General features: G+C 42.7%; 1 protein-coding gene across 1 annotated transcript in view; it reads left to right on the top strand.

Annotated features, from left to right (window-relative positions):
* The window catches only part of Rint1 (RAD50 interactor 1), a 29,158-nt gene extending 6,879 nt beyond the window's left edge, over positions 1-22,279 (top strand). Inside the window, exons 7-14 of the mRNA XM_050173583.2 lie at positions 662-884; positions 3,141-3,278; positions 4,134-4,333; positions 6,289-6,370; positions 7,338-7,563; positions 8,346-8,526; positions 10,520-10,638; positions 12,929-22,279. Coding sequence (XP_050029540.1) covers positions 662-884; positions 3,141-3,278; positions 4,134-4,333; positions 6,289-6,370; positions 7,338-7,563; positions 8,346-8,526; positions 10,520-10,638; positions 12,929-13,121 — 1,362 coding nt within the window. The 3' untranslated portion in view covers positions 13,122-22,279. The remainder of the gene's footprint in view (positions 1-661; positions 885-3,140; positions 3,279-4,133; positions 4,334-6,288; positions 6,371-7,337; positions 7,564-8,345; positions 8,527-10,519; positions 10,639-12,928) is intronic.
* The last annotated feature ends 475 nt before the right edge of the window (positions 22,280-22,754 follow it).

Raw genomic sequence — 22,754 nt, 5'->3', positions numbered from 1 at the left:
CTTGCTCGTTTCGTTTTCTCGATAAAGGTGCTTTCAAAGCAGATGCATTTATGAGAAACACATCATTGAGTGAGAGAACAGGAGTCAGTGTCAGTGATTTTCGGCATTCCTTTTTTGCAAATTTCTGTTCATGTTTTTTAAGCCTGCTTTGGCTAAGTCATCAATGTAGAATTAGACTGTCAAGAGGATGGTCACTTCATTCTTCTGGGCCACAACATTGTTGCAATATGTCAGTACCATAGGTCGACATGACATTTTTTATGACAACAAACACTTAGCTGATTACATGGTCACAAGAGACAAAGTGGCTGATGCGTATTTATTGACTAAACAAAGCATACTTTACTGTCACCTAGGCACCTAGTTGTATGTGTGATCATGTCATACGTACACGTTGCTAATGACAAAAGTTTCTTCACGGTGCATCTTTAGTAATGCACAATTTCCTTTGTTGTAGTTTAATAAAGTTAGATTTGTCATTTTAACCATTTCTCTTACACTACATTGTCTCCATTCCAAAGGCTGATCATTGGATTTGCCTTTACATGGCTGAGGTAGCTGCAGTCACGTGACACAGACTATCAGCGTAAAAATGCAAGCGGTTGTTTTCAGGGGCTGTGCTTGCCTACACTGCAACCTGCAACTCCAACCCTCTTTCTAGCTTGAGCTGATGCGTGGACTGGTCCAGATCGGCATTCACAAGTTGCAGATGGACTTGCCGTCGCTGCTTGCCGACGACCAGCTGCTGACGCATGCCATCGAGGAGGTGCTGCTGTTCGACCGGGAGCTGCGGAGTCAGGGCTACCCGCCCTTCTACCCGTGCATACTCAACGTGCTCACCGCCGACCACTGCTTCATCCGGTGGATTGCTCTGGAGAAGAAGTGTGCGTGGATGCGGCCTGTGTTAATTTCTCTTCCACAGTTTCCTGTATTTCTTAGTCCAAGCGGCAGTTCACTTAGAGAACGCCACATTTCCAGTAGTTGCTCACGGTTTACGGCACAGTACGAACTAATAATAATAATAATAATAAATAAATAAATAAATAGAGGGCAAAGAAATATATCATCATGAATGTACAGATGAGACAAAGGTGATGGTGCTGGCATAATTATGCTGAAGCTTGCCAATTAATTTTAACCTACCTTTGGCACCTGCACGTAATATGCTGCTCTTATGCCTGCAGTTATAACACATGGACAACACATGGATATATGCAATGATTTATTTTTGGTCCTGCGTTGACAGTGATATTTACGGAATCAGAATAAATTTGTAGCGATTGCAGTAAAATTCACTGCAGAGTAGCAACTTGGCACTCTGTCAGCCACTGTGATTCGCAAGGGTGGTGCCACCTGGTGATTTGTTTTAAAATCAGCTGCTCCCCCACCATTGCAAATTCTCTTGCTTACATTCAACATGACAGATAAGTTTGGCCACTGGACGTGGTCTTAGCTGTAATTCGCTTTAAAACTGTCTAATCGGGAAGTCGGCAACCTGCGAAGCTCTTCTGATGCCCATTCAATGTAGTAACGTGTCCAGTCACTTCTTCGCTCAAGAATAGAATTGTTTTGGATACTATGAAACAACAACTGTCAAGTTCATTATGACAAATACCACAGACGGTGAGACAGGAGACCTGTGAGCAAAACAGCACATCTGGGGACATATTCTGCGACGATCACTATTGACAATACTGTCACGTTGGCCGTCAAGTGTGTACTGATTGGCTGGTTGAGCAAAACTGGATCAGCTGATTGCGCACTATGCCACATCAAGGCGATAGTTTGGCAATACTAGTATTGCTGAGAGTGATCGTCGCAGAATACGCCCCCTGTTCTCTTGTCTCTTCACCTGCTCTGTGTGTCATGGTGAATGTAAACAGACTAGTGCAGCCGACTTCTGGTAATTCAACCCTGATGGGACTGAGAAACTGAACTAATTTTCCGGTCAATCGAATTAAACAAGAGTTAGTGAAGGAACACCAAAACAAGGCACTGATTCATGTGGCAGGATTTACAAAATTCTAACATGTCCCCAAATCAAACCCACACCCTCTTTTTATAGGTTCAAAGTAGAAAACAAACCTGGAAATGACATTGGTGCTCTGCAACAAAGTTGAAATCTAATGCGTATTTGATGTTTTTGCAAGAGAAATGTAGCATAACTCCAACTCTGGCAAAAATAAAAATGAAACCAGCAAGCTTTATCTGCACAAAATGGAAATTATTAAAACTCTGTGTCCATTTCCATCACATTCAGACAGCACTTATCGCTGTCTATGAACCACATTTCATCGTCCATACACTTTATTGTGTATTTGATACACTGAATTTATTAAATGACTGCGACCATCACAAATAGGATGATCTCGCACCTGTGCTAACCAATTCACTAGATCGTCTTGCAATGCGTACAATTCTTCAGATTGCCAAAAACACGTGCTGTGACTTGTTGCTGCTAACTTAGCATGTAAAATAACTTATCTTTCGAATGAGCTTTCGTAATAAACGACTGAAAGCAACCCGTTGTTGTTATGTTACATGAGAACTTCGGTTGCCGTCTTGTGATGGCCGTGGCAATGACACAGGCTTGTCTTGCTCTGACAATATGAAACCAAAACACTGTTTTGTTGCGCATTGTGATCAGGTGAATGCTGTAATCACTTGTTGTGAGCTACCATTTTTGCTTAAATATCTTCTTGAGGCCAGCCAAAAATGGCCATTTTCTGCCGGTGATCACGCTTTCGATGAATTCACTGACCCCTAAGTGCTGCCTAGAGAGACACTGCGGCTATTGGAGTTACCGTTATGTCAGGCACTTGTGAACTGACAGTCAAGCTTGAATTATCCGGTGATTGACAGTTTCTGGATCGAAGTAACGATTGCTATGGCCTAAAGAAGTGTACAGGCACCAGCAGGGATCATTGATCAGGATCGAATTGCCTGAAAAGTTTGATTAACTGGAGCCAAATTAACAGAAGCTTGCAGTATCTTATCTTATATCCTGTTCATGTGTCACTTGTTCTGTTGTCTGCTCCCTTTTCTCCATGTTGCACACAAACAAACTAGCCCAGTTTAGAACTCTAGCGCAACAATTGCCTTGTGTTTGTTTGAATTGCAGTATGTTGTTTGTCGTGCAGGCGCCGATGAGAAACGCGACGTCCTCTTGTCGTCTCCGACGGCGTGGAAGCCACAGTTCGCAATGGAAGGTGACGTCGACGACTTCAAAGTTCCGGAGTGTGCTGAAGCATTCATGATGATCCTGTCTGCTATGACAGGTGAAGTCCTGCCATCATCTTGGAATGTTTACTTTTTGCTTGTTTAGTTCACAGAGTAGGTAGGGCATTCCTGTGGCCAAGATACCATGTGCGGTGATGCAATTGTTGCATCGAATGTGCTAAGCTGTGCCAATAAAAAGGCTAGCCCTACTTGAAGCAAGACTAGCTGATTCACATTTTTCTGTGATATATGAGTAGGCTCAGTGACAACTGTCTTCAGCTATCAAAAATAGTGGGTTGGATACAAAGTTACAACTTTCCGGTAAAGATCCATTGGCTGACTCGTATGATAATTGCTAGAAATTGTATGATAATTGCTAACAAGGTGTTCCAGGAACTAAAATTTACTCAATATGGCCCACTATCAAGGAGAACACCTCACTATTAGTATGCGAGTGCTGATTAGAGATCACATTGCACAAGAATATGTGCAAAACAATATTTTTGAATAATGTATGCTTGTCAAGTGCTTCATATCGATCAACCACTTTTCCTTCCTCAAAAATTGGAAGAAATATACATTATATTAGTATGTTCAGTTTTAACTTGCTGTTTCCTTTAATAATGCATTGTGGTATCGAAACGTAACTGCCAATGCCAGTTTCATTGTCAATAACTTTTGCATGTTTTGAAGCGCGAGTCCACATATAACGAGCTACTGATACAACAGCCACATTTTTCCGAACTATCAAGCTCCTTATAAACGGGTTCAAATGTATAAAAGAACAGCACGCTCGTGCCATTCCTTTTTTTGTGTTTCCTCCTTATGTGCGCTGCACGTAGAAGACCATGTATCACCAGCTCACCCCAGCCTCAACGAGCCTCAGAAATTCGTGTCTCAATTCCTGGCTGCAGAACGTTATCGCCACCTCGAGCAGCCCTATCACCGGCTCAAGTTTGTGAGCCTGCAGCAGATCCTCCTGGAAGACTGGAGGCTGTGCCTGCAGCAGATCCTAACAGCACGGCTGGAAGAGCTGAACCTGGTCGCCATCTGCCCAATCGTGAACGCCGCCCACTACGTGGTCCAAGTGCTGGCCCAGTGGAGCATACAGCCAGTCAGTCGTGCAGTCAGCGTGCATGTCATTTAGCTTGCTGCAGTAGCTCTGTTGGCTGTGGCATTCCGCTGCCAAGCACGAGATCATGGGTTTGATTTTTTTCCACGACAACAATACGAAAATGCTCGCATACCACTTCTTGGGGCCGTGTTAAAGAACACCAAGCGCTGTGAATTAATTCGGAGCCCCCCTTGCACCACTATGAGATTTTTCATGGGCTGTGTGTAGCTTTTGAACATCAAAATGGTGCAGGTATTCTCCAAGTTCAAGTTTTTAGTTTATTCAACCCTTGTTGCTTTTTTTGTTATAAAATGTATATAATGCAGAAGGAGGTCTTGCATTCAGAACTGTCAGGAGGACCTCCTGTTAAAACATGTACATAACGAAGAATGTACAGTTAGCGACAAAGGTTTACAACAGACAAAAAAAAAAATATATGTCAGCATATTGGAATTAAATAAACAAAACAAGAGGTAGTTCGATATTACACAGAAATAAGATTTGTCAAAACAGCAGGTAGTTTGAGATTACACAGAAATAAAATTTGTTTTGTTTATGTGCAAGCTTATCAGAAAACATTTCTTTTTCATTTTGACTAAGAAACATCTTGTTTCTCCTTTTCACTTTTAAAAGACTCCTGACAAAAACAGTTCCTCACTTCCGTGGTAAACAGATGTTTACAAAGGTTATTTTTAAAAGTTCTTCCTCTGTTTCAGTCTCAAAAATGCCCCGACTCCAAACTTATGTGCAAGTCTTCCTCAGTAAGCATAATGTGCAAATGGCACCAGAAAACACCAAGTACAGAAGAGAAACAAAAACGACATTTTTTCTGACCTTTCCTGTTGTTTGTGTTCTCTGGCGCCACTTGCAAACTATGGAAAACCAAATAGTCCAGCAGTAACAAGTTTTGATCGTTAGGCATCCATTGGCCACCCAGTAATCATGTGGCCTTTCGTATGTGGCCTTTAGCATGTGGGCAGCATGACTGCAAAACTGCATTAGTGAAGAGGTGTTGTATTTGCATGATTATACTGGCAACCGCGAATACAGTGCAAGGAAGGGAGGATCTGACAACCTCGAAAGTAAGCTGAAAATGGAAAATATTAGAAATGTACCTATGCAAAGTACATTCGTAGCCCTGGCCTGTTTTTAGCCAAGCATGGTATGTGCTTTCTTACTTTTTGTCTTAATTTCTTAAGAGGTAACTTTAGCTCTGTGTCAGCTGTGATTTCTCTATTCAAGTACATGTAAAATGCTGAAATGTTCTCATGAGACAACTGCCAAACTGATTTGAATGAGATTTGTTACATTTAATATAGAAAGTTGAATTCTAGCAACCATAGGAAGCGGAATCCTGAATTAGGACCTCATACTTTTTAAAAGATTGCTGAAGATTGGTTAGATTAATAAATATTGATGCACGAAGTTTACAAATCCATATCTCTTCCGTCAAAAGCAGCTATCACAGTTCTGTAAACTGCAACTGATAGAGCCTTTAAAGTGTCAAATTTGATTTACAGGTTTACTGCATGCATGACATGTTTACAATACTGATGAGGGCTTTTCAAAAGTCCTACTCGCAAATTAGCGGCATATCTAGGAATGGTATAGTATAATAAACAGTTTTGTATGCTTTACAGCATTGAGATATACTTGGACTGAGTATTTTTTCTCTCCCCTCTTCTTTCTTTTTTAGCTTTTGACACTTTTGTTTACATATTGATAGCCTGAATAAAAAAATTTTTCCTGCAGTCACTATATTTTAAGTTTCCTTTAAATGCAACAAACCGCATAAAAATCATTGCAGAGGATTGCTGAGAAAAACTAGTTCTTTGTTTCCATGTATATTGGATGGAGCGCCCAAGCTAAAGCTTCTTTCTGAGGGCTTAGCATATGCAAGAATGCAGCTCACCATCAACCAATACGAACACTAAAGCATGATTCCCTCTTTTCAGTTTTTCGTCGAACTCCTGGAAGCCTGCAACGAGATGCAACAGAAGGAGAAGCAGAAGAGGCAAAGTACAAAACAGGCCAATTGTGAGCAACTCATTTGGTCCTGCCTCTATTCTTCCTTCCTTGTGTAGCAGGCAACACCATGAGAGTCACAGAGACTTTTCTTATTCTGCTCGCATTTGCTATAAAAAAATAGTGCATCAGGTTTGAAGCAAAGATATAGGTATGTATCGTGTGATTCAGTGTAACATCAAGTCTCATACTTCCATGTCACAAGATAGTGTGTAATTATTACATGGAAGGCATCACAGATAAAAACCTATTTACCATCGGACAAGCGGAGCGATGCATTTCTGCAACCCGTGGCCACAGCACGCCGCTCGCTCTCGTGACCAAAACATAGTATGTTGTATGCTTGAAACAAAAGATAGCCCAAATAATATGTGATTCAGCGTAAGTACTGTTACATCCACACATTGCAGTTTTAATACATAAAGTAGTTATTCCATAGAAAGCATTGCAGATCAATGACAAGTGCACTGCAAAATGGGCTGAATGAAAGTTCTGTGATCACGCTTCTTTCGTAGCTTCTGCAACATGCCTGCTAGGTATGAAACCAAGTACAGGATTGGTTCAGCACTGCGTTTATTAACACAAGAGCAATCTTTGCGCACCCACACCCACTTTAGCCTGGCTGGGTATCATCTGTCTGGCCTTGAACAATGAATGCATATAAATGGAATAAGGAAAATTTTGTCCCTTGCAAGAAACCAAACCTGGCTTGCAGTATGGTAAGCGATTAGCTATCTTTGGCGCCACGTTAACAGTTGACAAAGGGTGCGGCATTGTATGTAACTTACTTCAGCCCGCATCATCTCATGATAAACTGTCTTTGGTACAACAGCTGAAGCTAACTATGATGTAATGGAGGTTGGATAAATTGTGTGTGTGTCTCGTGCGAATGCTCTTGCATAACTTAGTCAATCGTCGTAGAAGGCATCTGCCGGAGCTTTATGTCATCCTTTTGTTTCTCACACGTGGCCGTCCCTAGCGGAAATGGTTGACCCCGAGGAGGCGCTGTTTCTGGCTGCCTCGGAGACACCGTCAGACGAGAGCAGCCAGCTTGTGCCTATGGCCGAGTACGGCACCCTACAGGAGTCGGTGTTCGAGGAAGTGTCGCAGCTCCTCGAGAAGCTGTACACGGACACCGTGCTTGCCATCGTTGATGAGCTGGTGCTTGACTTCAAGGCCAAGAGCAAGGCCTACCGGCGGGAGAAGTGAGTACTTCTTCCTTTGCAGTTGTTTGGGACACTCATAGATGTCGGAGAAGCACGTCTGTGTCTGATGTTTCGATGGGCACCAAGCGAAGACCGGGGGCTGTCTATTAAAGAAGTACCGGCCCATAGTTTTGGAGTTGTAGAAACTGTACCGCATGATTATTGCACACAAAATGGTGAGAGCTAGCAAGTATGAAGGTTGCGAAGCCCTTATAAGGTACTAATTCAATTTGATAATAAAGTTGGGCTCACATTGTGGGGCCCAGCATCATCGACATTGTTGTGGTGCCATGACAAAGTACAAGATTTGCTCATACTGTGTAGCAATAAGAGTGCTATGTGCCTTTCTCCTAGCTTATGGCAACTGCAGCGACTGCACGAATGGTCCAGGGCAGTGTTTCATGTATCATGAAGCATTGACATACTGGGAACCAATACCAAAACTGGCTTATCGAAACAAACATTATAGTAATTTATTTAGGGCACTCTGACACCTGCCAGTATGTCTTCTAAAGCTTAAAGGGTTCGAACATTCATATAATGCACAAAAAACAAAAAGAAGAAAGATGTCATAAATGTCATGTGAGTACATCTTTGAGAACTAATGACATGTTTCACAGAAACCAGATGCCCTGCAGAGCATTGCGAAAACCTGGAGTGTAATGTGCTGGTACTGTTGCACTGTGGACACCAGTTGACTTTTTGAAGCTCTCGACTACACCTGCAGTCCATGTCTTGTCAGAGAGACAGGTTTTTACTAATATCTGGCATGCACTCTGCAGGTGGTTCTGCATGCCGTCGCTGAACGACAGGGAAGACGCAGGCCTCACGCCGACTGCCTTCCCCATGCTCAGCTGGCTGCAGTCCAGTCTTCAACAGCTTCAGGAGGCCCTCGCTGCACCACTCTTCAACACTCTCTGGCAAGAAGCAGCGCGTGGCATCAGCGTGTTCTTGTATGAGGAGGTCGGTGCTCGTAACATCTTAAGTTCTGGACAGCTTCTCGTGTAATGAATAGGCTCATAGGTATTAGTTCTGCAAGCACTCGTACGCATTGCTTCTGTTCATCAGAGAAACTTGTCTGTTGTTTCCGTAACTGTGATTGAGTTGATAGCTTGTTACACAATGCTTTATTTGACCTTAAATGCTCGTCCGCTAGTACTAACTTTACAGGGTCACTAAAGACAAACGCTAAATCAGTATAGACTGACAAAGTATTCTTTCATTTTATATTTGTTCTACTTTTGCTGGTCTTGTGGTAGTAGGTTGATTATTAGAGAGAAAGCGAAGGATAAGGTTTCATCTTTTTTTAATTTCGCTTCGAAATGCCAACACCAATATGCCAGGTAGCGTCACAGATTTCACCGTACGTATCTTGTAATTGGGCCATTTCAGCTCACTACACGTTCTTGAAACTTGCCAAGTTCAATGTTTGGCTCTCTTAGAATACAACATATTCCATGTTGGCCAATAAAACATTCACTAGAGCCTGGCAGACGCCGTGAAAACCTACGACGTCATGGCCAGACCACTTCCATACATGTTTCCACTGACCAGGCTAAGTACCGCCAACCTACCCCTCCTCCTCCCTTGCTGATCCCTTCAGCTTCCGGTGTCAAGCGGACTAACCCAGTCCCAGCTTCTGTTTCCGAGTGGATGCGATGTCACTGCCGTCTGCTACTGCTGCGTAGACGAGCAAGCATGCGACAAGTGAAAGTTCAGGAATTAGAAACTCCAGAAGCAGAGCTACCGGAAACGGAAACCCCAGAAGTGAAAATTACAAAAGTGACGCTAGTGTGAAGGATGAATCAGGGAACAGTGGCGCGCATCAAAGGTTGGCGCTACTTAGCAAAAGCAATGGTGGTGCATGGTTGCAGGCACTTCAGTCATCTTCGAGATGGCATCAGCACCCATCTTTTGTTTATGCTTTTCTGGCGTGTCAAGCCTCCTCTTTTTGTAAGAGTTGGTTTTCCCGGTATTGTAGGAGGGTAATTGAATAAGTCAGTTCAACTTACTTTCCTCTTTAGTGCCCCTCTAGGGATACAGTGTCCCTCCTCTTAGGCTTTAGGAAGCAATTGAAGTTGTATTTATTTTACTGTGCTTAGTTGTTTCTTACAATCGATTTGCTTCATTGCATGCGCAGTAACAAAATACTAGTGTTTTGCAAGTATCTGTCTTTTGTTGTTTTTCTTTTCTCTCTTTTGCTCTATTCAGTTTCCTCTTTTTCACGGATGTATATTATGCATTAGCTTCCATTTTTAACACACATTTTTGTTTGAATCCTTCTTTGTAATGTTTACTGTTGCAAAAGATAGTTCAATCCTGTTTATTTAGTTAAGAACATGCTGTTTTGCTGACCTTTATGCACTATGTTATTTCCTTTTTTTTTGCTTTCTTTTCCCTAATGTCGTCATGTGGTGAATCTACTATATCTTGTTGTGCTAGATATTTCTTCAGGTGACCATTGAATTCACCTTTTGTCTACAGCACCATATCAATGGTTTCAATCAAATAAATCAGTAAATCAGTGATGCATTTAGTCTTTCAAGACATCAATGCGCATGTTCGTTTGTATGTTTGTTATGTGAATTTGAATGCAAATCTTCAAAAGGTAATACAAAAGATGACATCATCGTTCACTCAGTAAGTTGATGTCACCCTTTGTCTCCAACAGCACTACAGTTGTGCATTGTCAACCAAATAAATAAATAATGTATTTAGCTTTGGGTCTTCGAAATGTCAGCCCACACATGTATCTGTAGTTCCGTTATGCACCTGCAAACATACATTTTTTAACCTCTCACTTCCCTTGCGTGGTGCAACAAACACTGCAGAAGATGGTTCTTTCCAATGAGCATATGCATTTTCAGACAGATAGAGAATGTTTGAAACCAAGCCGGTTCTACTTGGGGCCAGATAGAGGTCACTCATGTCTTCATCTCATCCATACATGTTTCAGCTGATCCTGGAAAACTTCTTCAGTGAAGGGGGTGCCATGCAGCTCAGTTTCGACATGAACCGAAACCTGTTCCCCCTGTTCAGCACCTACTCCCAGAAGCCGGAGAACCACTTCAAGGAGTGAGTAGTACAACGATGCCCTAGAGCAGCCTGTGTAAGTCTTCAATGAAAGTCTCAAGTGCCACCAGTCTCGTTCCTGGTGTGCATCATTCCTGAACTCTGGTGCTGGGCTTGTTTCTGGCGGTGGCCTGCGGTAAGGTTTTGCATTGGTACAGCTACCAATAAATGCTAGGGGCTGTAGCTCTTTAAGAAAGCCAGCTTTATTTACACTTTTGTGACAGATTGTATCCTGTTTCTTTAACTCAGTTCGCATTGTGATAGTTTCTGGCCAAAGGTAAGCCAAACCTATCTTGATATAACGAACGCAGGTACTATAACAAACTAAATCTCAAAGGTTCACACCGGTATTTTAGCGTGTAATGAATACAGCTGAGTCTTGCTGTAACAAACATTGATACAGTAGACTTCTGTTCATTCTACCCTGGGTAATCCAACTTTTTTCTTAATTTGATCCTGAGTGAATGTCCCTGCTCGTGCTCATGCGTTTCTATGGGCCCAAACGTTCATTATTTTGGTCCTAAAATTGGCGTTCGCCGGATAATTAGAACTTGAACGGTCAGCGTGCATGTGCCTGACCCCTATGATGTCCAACCCAATTGTGACCCTTTAACTGGCAGTGTCTGCCTCGGCAAAGCTTTGGGGACAGTAAATGCATTGAACACATGTCATCTCTCATCGAGAATGCCTATTTCGGGCCCGCCCTAGGGATATTTTCAAACAGTAAAGGTAGCTCACTAGCTCTTATAACAGAAGTCGACTGTATAGCAAATTATTAGATATAACAAAGCACCAAATCAAAATTTTTCTCACCGATAAAAAAAAAATCTGTGTAATGAATTTATGCTTATAGTACAGTCGACTCTCGTTACAACGGACCCTGATAATCCGACAAAAAATGCCTATTTGATCCAAAGTGCGTAGTCCAAAAGTCCAAAAAAGTCCAAAACTTTGGCCACTATGTCTAACAACGTTATTGCAAAGAGAGAGTGGTGATGTCCAAAGTAAAAAACAAACAAAAAAAGTCACAGTTTCACCCAAAAGGTGAAACATTGATTGCGATAGCATATTAGTAGACAGCTATGCGAAGTAAGGATAGCAGTTTCATTGGCCATATAAAGTTGTAAACATTCGCTTACTACATAACTAAATTAAAAAGCACGGTGTCACGCACCCACGAGTAAACATGAACACATCTCGCCCTATGACCATGAAAAGTCGCTGTCAAAACACTGGAGTGAGGAGGCGGGGCAGTAGCAGCGAGCAAATCGACCTTTGTGCTGTCTCTTGCTTCAATGCGAACTAAACGTAGAAAGCACAGTGCATACGGAGCTACCGGCACTGGACACACTTTGTCCACATCGCAGATCACTTTCAAGATATGGCAACCACACGGGCGCGCCGTAAGCAGCAGCTTCCAGACCGGAACCCCCCTTTCCCTTGCCTCCCCCCTTACCTCACGTGCAAAAGAAGACGGTGCACTTCCGCCCCGTCTTCCTGCCTCGCGCGCGTGCGATATTGAGCTGCGATTGTCAACTGACCCTCGCAAGTCAGTTGTCAGCCCATGTCGACACAGCAAAAGTATGGTTTATATGCCCGATTTTGAAAAAAATTGCCACTAATAAGCTGATAGTCCGTTGTAGTGCAGTCCGTTAAAAGCGAACTTTGTTGCATTCATAAAATAGGTTGAGCAAGCTAAAGTTGAAATATGGTCCGTTATATCCGAAGGTCTGTTGTATGTGGGTCAGTTGTAACAAGCGTAGACTTTACTAACAAATATTAGATTTAACAAAGGTATTTTTGTGCAGGATGCGACTCTGTTATAGCAAGGTTCAACCTTAGCATGTTAAAGAGGGGCATATAAGTTGTCTGAAATATGCAAGTTGTGCATTCCAACATTTTAAGTTGTTCATTACTGCCCAACAAAAATGAGCTGTCCTTTGCCTGCTCCAACCCTTTACATACTTGTGTTGTCCTTGGCAGTAAAGTTGAAAGAAGATGTAACAAATCTGCCTACATCAGTTTGTTCATTTTCCACTCTCATTTAGTAGCAGCAGTATTATTGGTTGTGTATGCGACTTTAACATGACTGGAACAAAAGTAAGGCAGTTTCTGCTGACTGCACTGTAAGTGTCCGGCTGCATCTGTTGACACCTAAACATTGATCAACACCGGGAGGGCAGGAAAGAGACAGGGAGAGAGATAGCGTAAGAATGAGGAGACTATTTGCATATTGTACAATGAGATAACAATAAGCACGCAGATAAAAGCAACCATGTAAACTATCACGCAGGGTGAAAGAGGCGTGCATCCTGCTGACCATGCCACACCCCGTGGCCTGGATCCTACAAGAAACGCTCCGTGCGGCGCGGGCCACTGATGTAGTGACGGGCGGCACGGCGCTTGAGGAGCAGGGTGTCTCGTTCCTGACCCCGTCCCAGGCCATGCACGTGCTCTCTAAACGCAACGACCTCGTGCACACCTGAGTGATCATTCCAAGCTGGTTGGCATCATCAAGCCAGCTGCAAAGCTGGTCACCAAGCCACGCTTGTCACACCCCTCCACATGCTCAGGTCCTTTCCCCGGCCTTCGTGCAAAGCTTTCAAGGCATGGCCGCGTCGCACACCGCGTGTTGTCCCAACCGCGACGAGTTCGTGTGTGCCGACGTTTGTGGTGCAGGCTTGGCAAAGGCGGCTTGTCAACGAGATTGCTTGGGTGCGGACGATGTAGAAAGCCGAAGAAGGCCCAAAATCTCGTGTGCTGCTTCGCGAAGTGCTTCTGCACGATCCTGTTGCATCGTGACCCTCACCGTTGTAAATGTGCCAATCTCTACTATGCGCTGCATGGGCAGGAGAAAACTAAATTTGTGAGAGTCAGCATGTGAATGTCGACGGCCTTTGAGCTGAAAGGTTGGAAAGCCTGCGAGAGGTTTATTGAGCAAGGTGGTATCTCCGGCAGTGTGTTTGCGAGGCAGAGGAGCGTGAAGCTGCGCGGACAAGTTGAACCGCCAGTCTTGGGAGGATTACAGGAGGAAGCAAATTTCTTTGCCAGCCGTGTATTGGCAGATACGACACTGTTTGTTAGGGGCCATCCGGACAAAGTTGAGAGACAGCAGTCTGAAAAGCACACGCTGCGTATTACAGTTTCAGCTAAGCTTTTCATGTTGCCTACCTATCGAAACTGGAAATGGCAGCTATGCTAAGACTGCCATAATAACAAAGGCATTCAGCTTGTCTGCATCCATCTGTATCTGCTCTGGTGTATTCCCCAATCAAGTCACTTACAGCACTTGCACATGGCGTGGTCCTCTGACACATTTTGAGAGACCAAATTGTGGAGCGTGGACTTGCAGGCATTTCAAAGCATATAATACACCATTGCAATGTAACCTGTGCTCCGGACGCTTTCTTTTTTTAAGCTCCGGCACCTGAAGGCAAGAGATTTCACGCTTGGCATCTCGCTGTATGTATTATGAAGGAAAGAAAGAGAGAATGACCACAACTTGGGAAAGGAAATAATTTCATTTCACAAGCTCTTGTTGCTGTGCGTTGCTGACAGCCGAAGAGAGTTGAGCTTGGTTAAGGAAACTCGGTGGGGTGTTCCGACATGTTGCCATTCCCCATATCACAGCAGCTGCACGTGCTAATTCCTCAGACATTTCAGCCATTGTACAGATTAGTTGGAAAGAAGGCTTGTCGATAGCTCCAACGAAACGCAAGCCGATGCCAAGACTATAGATTGGATCCCAGTCGATGCCTCGTTGGTGCAAGTCAGAACCTGTGAGCGAATAAAGCTGCAAACTAGCGTTTAATTTTTTCTTGTAACGTTGCACAAATTGGAAGGACGTAAACTCTTTTTAAGATGAACTTCTTGATAAGTTTTGTTTCTTTGATAAGCTGATAAGATCATTGATTGATAAACCGAGCAGTTTGTGAACGTCTCTTTAGTTGCCCTTAGTTGGGACTGAGTATTTTTCAGGGCCATTGCAGGCAGCCTATCAGTCAGAAAAAGCAATTTCGAGAAGAAAAAAATTGGTTTCATGACTGCAGTATGCTCTGCATTGCTGCAAAACTGCACCTTCAGCCTAAATTAACAAATAATCTGCATTCTTACATTGTTGTAAAATTTCCTAAGCTCTGGCACATTTTATGTGCAAAAGTGTGGTGTAGTGGTAAGTACGCCATGTTGAAGAGGGAGCTTGTATTCAGATCCAACTGTGAGTGGGTGGCATGCGATTGATTGACTGTACGACCAAGAAATTGAATGAACAGGATTTGTCTAGCACACGTGGCTGTCTTGATTTACAAAGTCTGGTGTTGTCGACAAGCTTCCTGGAGTTAGAACCCGAAGTTGGACGAGCTGGTTGTTCATGCCGAGGCAGGAAAACAGCACTAGAGGCGAAATGAATGACAAATCATGTGGACGCCATTTTATTTCTTCTCGCTATTTGCGCCGTCTCTAGCACTGTTTTTCTGTCTTGAGGCTTACAGAGCACTGAAGTGTTCCGTTTGTTCTTCAAAACATCTTGGGTGCTATCTTGATCACAGTTAACATGAACGCAGGAGCTTTGAGCAATATCTGTGCCATTCTAACGGCCCTGTGCAAGGTCCCAGCACTTGTGCGATGAGGACATCCTGCTATCGCGCACACGACCTTGTTGAAATGCTCGTTTGTCATCTGCTAGGCTTGCTTTCTGATGCAGATAGAGAATATTGAAACTTACGAGGTATGACCGACTGCAAGAGTTAAAAATAAGTATACAAGAAGTTGCGTAAACATGTCTACAGAAATTCTTAGACTTCGCACGGAGAGCGGTTTGTGCAGTTTATGACCACCACAGATGATGCGTCAAAGCGCTGACAACGCAGTTCACACGATAATTACAGTTTTATGCTTCGTGCCCAGTGCAACATTTTTGGGGCCTGGTCAATAGAGTGTGCTATTAATACAGAAAGCCAGACGTTGCCATGTTCCTGCTAACCGTGATGAAGATGGTACATTGCGCCTGTATGCATTCCAATCCACTACACAGCCACCACTGCTGGATGTACAATACTGCACTTGTTTTCTTCCTGTTTTCAATCGCGCAAATCATGTTTCATCTAGTCAGTCTTGTTTGAGTGTCTCATTAGTGTGTGCAGCATGTTTATGACTCAATTTTTTTTTTCCTCTTTGCATCTCACATTTGACTGTGTCGTGAGGATGTGTGGTCATTCAGTAAGCTGAACTGGGTAGTAGGAACTCTTATTATAAAAGGTACCCACCTATTTCCCATATTTTCCTCTAGTCCAGTCTGTGTTGAAGTACAGTCATGACTTTGATGTGATGTATTTTACGAGTACTTTGGCTCCGTCGCAACCCACTTCTACTATAGTGCTACGACATTCACCTACCACTCTGTAGAAAAGAAGTCTGGCGTTTTCCAGCATTGGTGCTTCTTATGGTCGGTCACCGTGCAGTCCTGATTTCTCGTTTAGCTTTATTAGCTTTCTTATTCTTTTTTCAACATTCACAAGTGTCTAAATTGTTCTAATCCAAGACCTTTCAAGCTGTACCATGTCTTGTCCTCAGGACTGCACAAGTTGAATAATATTTCACTGCAAGGAAGTTAACTGTTCTTACAGAATTTTAAATTTCTGGGTTTTCCATCACAAGTTGAGTTGTCGCATAAAGCTCAGTTTCATCTGTGAAGCTTTTTCCACTAACCACGGTGATTCTGGCTAAGGCATTCTGATGTCAAGCATGCCAAGGTTGCAGCTTCACTTCCTGACTTCAGCAGCCATGTTCAGACAAAGGCAGAATGCAAAAGCCCTCATGTACAGAGCGCTATAGTGTTAAATGGCAGACGAGTACAGAGCACACGCGATTTTGGCCCTCTGGCATTTGTACAATCTCCGGCAGCCAGAGCGCCAGCAAATTGAGAGCTGCCCTTTAATAGCAGACCGCACTGCAGTTCTGTTTAGCTGAATGTTTAAAAACCTGAAGCATTCGAAGTTTACCCAAGTCCTCTGTCCCACCTTCAATGGATTTCACAGCCCAGTTGTTGCTGATTAATTAAGCTTAGAATCCCATGATTAGGCTTACCATGCCAGAATAGCACAGGAGTTAATGAGCACACGCTTGCGCATGCTCGATGTGCTAGTGTTTTTGCACTCTACCCCTCGGCAACATGGCCACCGTGGCCGGTTATCAAACCAACGACCTTGAACTCGGCAGCAAAACACCGTAACCACTTAGTCGCAGTGGCAAACACCAAGGTTTGCCTTGGGACTAAAAACCGCATCTGCAAATGACATTTCTTCCAATGTTTTATTGTAGTTTTGCTGCAAAACTTCGAATATGCTGGTGCCGGAACCATAAGCACATACCCGAAAGCCATATTTGGCACCAAAAGGATGGACACAATAATAAAAACATCAATGACAATGTTTCTGTGTGTGTGGGGGGTGTTTCAGCAACATCTAAAGCCAAGCTAGCTTTGATATGATAAACGCATACATAACAACAAATTATCAGATATAGTAAACATAAAGTGTCTCCTGTGGATATCTGCATGTAGCGAACATATGCTTAGAACATATATCAGATATCGCGAAAATATTTTGGTATTGGATAAAACTTTGTTATCGCAAGGTTAACTTATGTCTTTGAGCAAATACCAGCTAAGCCAAAAAGCATTTCTGAAGCACATACAATGCTGGAAGCGCGTGTCTTCTACAACTCCCTTTTGCTCCTCACATATCAAAGTGATTGTCTGTGGCGGATGTCGGAGTTTATAGTTTTTCATTGCTTACTTACCGAAGGTGCATTTACCAGTGCGAAAGAGGATGAGCGATTGAGGGCCGTGATTTACGACAACGGCCGATGGCCAAGCTGCCGCTGCTTGCTGCATTTCATTTTCCCGCCATTTGCCAACGCTGCGGGCGCGCGAGACCATTTCCGCAAAGTGTTGCCTGCCGCAGAAGAAGGTCTCGTCACAGATGTGTGTGTGTTGTTGTTTGGTCGAGTCTTGTTGCACTCTTCCGTATAGTTGAGAGGCTGTAATTAGTGCTAAAGCATGTTGTTGAGTGTTGTTCCGCTGCAGCATTGCTTAGTTTTGTTGATGTAGCTGCGCTTTATGTGGCTCCTTGTTCTCGGCCAGCTGTATTCACTTTTGCAGAGACCTGCTTTTGAGCAGTTAAGTGTGAAATGTTCTTGTTTAGTATTTGTTTTTCTGTTGCACCTAAGACGTCTGTGGATGAAGAAACTGACTGAACGCGAAGTTCCCAAGCTGTGTCCTTATTCCCCACTAATTATCTTATTTCCCTAATAAGGTTCCTATACTCTATTTCATACATAGCAGGGAACGCTGCAAAGGCTAAAGACGACGCTTCTCTCACTGTTGACATTTGCGATCGAAAAATAGTGCATCATGTGTAAAAGAAAAAGGCACAGCTATGCGTGATGCAATCAACGTAAAATTAAGTGTCATACTTTTATGTCGCAACATGTGATGCAATTATTACGGGAAAGATATTGCAGACCTGACTCTATTAACCACCGAATGAATGAAGTGGCATGTTTATGCCACCGGCAGCCACGGCGCACCACTCATGCTGGTGACTAAAACATAGTGCATTGCATACGAGCTGCATAACGATGCAAAAGTACTACTACAGTTGAATTTCATTATAACTAAGTTGCATTGACACAAAAAATATCTTCGGTATATGCAATATTCGTTATAAGCAGATATCTGTTACACTGTAATTGCACTGAGACAATTTTTAGTTATAGCATTATATCCAAAAATTTGTCATACCAGTGTTCCTTGTATCGAGGTTTGACTCGTGTGATTTGACGAAAACTCAAAATTAGCAGGTTGTAGGTCTAACACATGGAGTACCACTTGTTTGGTAGAAAGCATCGCAGATCAAATACAACTGCTGCGAAATGCGCAGAGACTTGATTGACGACACTCTTTGCATAACCTATACAGCGTTGCCTACTAAGTATTAATAGTAGTATAATAAGAATTTCCATAGGAAAGGTCTGTCATTTTGGGGAGCACAGAGTAAAGCGTGAAGGTTACACTTTACAAATGACAGGGAATATTTGCCACTCCATACAGTAGTGTGCAGTGTAGTACACTGTTAAATGGGACACTTGAGCACAGAGCACGTGTGAATTTTCTCTCTGGCGAGTGTCAATTGCTCAGTTTTGCAGCAGACTACTTGTGGTTGATGTCACTGACACCTTTCTACATAGTTGTGTGGTGAATTAACACAGCTTCAGGTGGCAATTTCAGCCAGTGCACCAACAATGTAAGATCAGCACATTCGAGTGTTCCCCTTAACAGTGGACCGAACTGTACCCTCAACTTTGGTTAAGCTATTTTTTTTTAAACTAAAGATGTCATTGAATGCTACGACTGTTCAAATCATCAAAGTCATTATTGAAACTGAAAACTCAGCATTACCTGAGAGGAGTGGATCAGGAAGCAGCTGGGCAATTAATTTGCCATGATGATCTGTTATTGAACACAACAAAATTCAATAGACAGTGATATCTTCTAGGCGTAATTGCAACAGCACACGTTATTGAGGTTATACGTCTGCCTATTTCGAAAGTCCAGTTACCAGTTTTATTATACACGTTTTTTAACCCCTTAAGTGTTTGGACGAGTTCAGCTTGTCAACGTGGTCCTAGTTAACTTGGTTGTGGATGAGCTCAGCTCGTTAATGGCAGTAAACCTGTTTTCAAATCGATTTGGATGAACTCGGCACGTCCCCCTAGTTTTTCTTCTTACTACATGGACGGCTGCAGTGCCAGAGTTTAAAATCTGCTGTTATTTTGCTCCTTTTTTGTTTTACTGTATAGATGTCGGCACTTCTCCAGTGCCTCGAAGGCCATGTTGATTCAGTCTTCATGTTCTACAACATTGATGGTAGCCATTTGGTCAGCGCTGGAGGCGTTTATTGCGGTCCTTGTTTTCTACTACATAAAGGCCGCACTTCTTAGGCATTCAAAGACCACATTTTTGGTATTGAGCGCTTTTTGCATCTTTTGGCAGACTTGTAACGCTGGCATCTGTACCGTTTGTGGCGATGACAAATGCATATATGTTGTATAATGAAGAGGTAAAGTGAGGTTATCTCATTTAAAGCATTAAGCAAATTGGTTGGGAAACCTTTAGAAGCATTTTTGATGAATTGAAGTTTGAAAATAAGCCTTAAAAAGAAAAAAACATGCTAAATGAGGTCACTTTTGGTCAAAATAATAAAACACTTAAAGGATTAAAAGAAAGTTGAGAGACTAATCACACAATGTTGTCGTCGACCTAACACATTCTGTTCACAGGTGCTTTTATAAGGAAAGTTTGTCAGACTAGATGCACATCACCATTGACTTGACTTCAGTTTGTAAATTGAATACCCAGCCTTCAAGATCAAGAAGGGGGACAGGCAGGCCCTAGCTTGACAAAACACTTTGCGCCACTTGTCATAAGGTAAACTGACTGTGGGAGATTACAGCAGAAGCTGAAAGAAAGATCTGAGTAACATCACAAGATGGCACAGTTCTAAAATGTTTTTTTCTTTTCAGTGCGGTCCACAGCACAGTAGAGTTCTTGATAATCAGTCCCCAAACTCAAAGTTTGTGTCAAGATTCTCATGCCGACAGTTCATCATGCGAAGGCACTTTACACTTGCTGCTGCTTCTACTCTTGCGAGCTTCTGCCATAGCTCTTAAACTTATCTTGTGATGTCCTCGACGTTGTGCATGTTCAACAGGAGGAAAATCAAGCATGCCAGCCGATTTCAGCACTTTATGCACTCATTGAACGCATTTTGATCTTTTACTATATCTCAAGCCATCTTTTGCAACCACGCACAAAGATGCAGTGATATTATGGTCTTTCCCCCCGACTCGGTGATAACTATATCTATCCCTTTTTCCAGCATGCATAAAGGAAAAAGGCTGGTGTTTGCATGAACCAGTGTTTAGGTTGCCACTCACTGGTGAGAACAAGGTATTACTCCAGAATTCTGATCAAGCACCCAATTAAGATAATTGAAGGAATGTTGTGAAGGGATCATACACAAATTCAGAATCGTGGGAGGAAAATTTTTCCAGACCTTCAGAAATGGTTGGACTGGGTCACTTTTAAAAATAGTGATGCTTGTTCAGAATTTTACAGTAATGCCCCTGTCACGCAGGCTATCTCAAATCTGTGGAACCAAAAGTTTTCATATTGTTAAGGAAGAATGTCTGCTGTTGCGTCAAAGGGGGCATGGATCAGAGGCATATTGAGCGGAGAACAGCTTTGTTCATGCATTGAGACTTCAATTGTGCATGCTTGATCCTAGCTGACTGCGGGTTGAATTTTCTGTCAGTTGTTAGTAGTTTACCAGTTAAGGAAAACATGCATCAGTAAATTCTGAGAATCATGTCGAAGGTGGCGTTTTAAGCGCTGGGCTGCAAGAGGTAAATGTAGCCAGGATCTCAACAGGTACTCTATTTGGGTTGGTTGCTGTTTTCGGTACAAAACGCATTTGAATACCTGACTCTGGAATTAGTTATTTAAAAAGGATCTCAGAAAGGCGACCTCTTAAAGGGACAGTAAAAGGCAGCAATATGGTAGCTCAGTCTGGTAATGTTTTGTTTCAGCGTTAATTTGGCAAAGCGGTTAAGTTCATCGTAGATAAAGGGCAAAGTATCTCTTGTTGAATACACCACATTGCCAGTATTTGCATTGCATCACGGATTTCAAAGTATTTTTGAGCATTTGGGAAATATTTGTTTCAAAGAAGTTCTTGAAGTGCACTGAATTGGAGTCTCCAGTTCTGTTATAATGTAGCACAGTCCTTGTTCGTAGATAAATTATTAGCAGATTCTGGCCAAATCTTGCGGTCCCGTTAGAATTCAATGTAATCCTTAGTCGCTAATAACGTTTTATCTAGCCCCGAGCAGATGCTGGTCAAATCTATCGCCACGAGAAGCTACCATGAGAACTTAAAGCCAGTCTTTTGTTATCACTTAGTTTCCGACTTGCCAAAACTTTGCTCGCAATAAGACTGACACTTCCAATGTCGCACAAGTGTGATTTATTAACCTTGATTAACCAAACATTTTTCCTCAGCATCCCTTTTAGAGAGAACGGAGCTCAGACAGAATTCTTTCAAACTAAGGACTTCATACTCTTTTACTTCATGCAAGTTTTGGTATGCCTGCGGGACAGGGGCTGGCTTTCGGACTAAGCATACCAGCTTCTGCGTTTCCTCAACACTGATGCCAACCACAAAATGCTACCCACCAACACAGCCAGTGTTCTAAGCTTTTCAAGCAGCAAGGAATGGACATAACTTTCTTGGATGTTTTTGTACCCTTGGGTGCTATATATACGAAGAGAAAAAAAAAAAGTTGTGATAATCCCCCCGCCCAGCCAAGAAATGTTCTGCCACAGTTTTTTGTCATATCACCTCGTACAAACGGATTTCTCTTCCCTGCGAGTCTTTTTTTTTTTTTTTCATTTGTGTGCATTGTTGAGAGAGTGTTTGACTCTGAATTGACCAAACTGTTTTGACCGCTGTTGACTGACACCATATCCCAGCTTATTGTGTACATATTCAGTGAAAAATAAAAAAAGATGTGTTAAAAAAGGTTACTGCTGGTTTTTTGACATTGCGTTGACATGTACAGTCCGCTCGTGTAGTCACAGGAAACGCAAGTTTTCGTTGAATCATCAAGACCCTTATCTGCAGACAAATAAAATGAAAGGGAGATTGTATATACATGACAGTGGTATCGCAAAGCTACGAAGGAAATCCAATATGGATTTCTTGGAAAGCTTCACATTTAAAAAAATTAATCCTCGTCCAGATATCAAATCCGAAACTAATGCCTTTCTGAGGGCGGTCACTCTACCATACGAGTTAAACATGAGGTAGCACACTGCAAGGCGAGGCCGAATTAATGAACGATTTGAAGAAGTGTGGAGCATTAAATGTGGCAAATCAGTTCACAAATACCTTCAAGGTTGAGAAAGTTTCAGGAAAGGGAAAAATTGGCGTGTGCTTGCAGTGATGTTACTGGCTGGGCCATTGCCACTTCAGTGCAGCTTTTGGCGCGACTAAAAGATG

Source organism: Dermacentor andersoni, chromosome 8 (assembly GCF_023375885.2).
Source record: "Dermacentor andersoni chromosome 8, qqDerAnde1_hic_scaffold, whole genome shotgun sequence".
In the NCBI taxonomy this organism is placed as follows: Eukaryota; Metazoa; Arthropoda; class Arachnida; order Ixodida; family Ixodidae; genus Dermacentor; species Dermacentor andersoni.
This window is presented reverse-complemented; position numbering and strand designations above follow the sequence as displayed.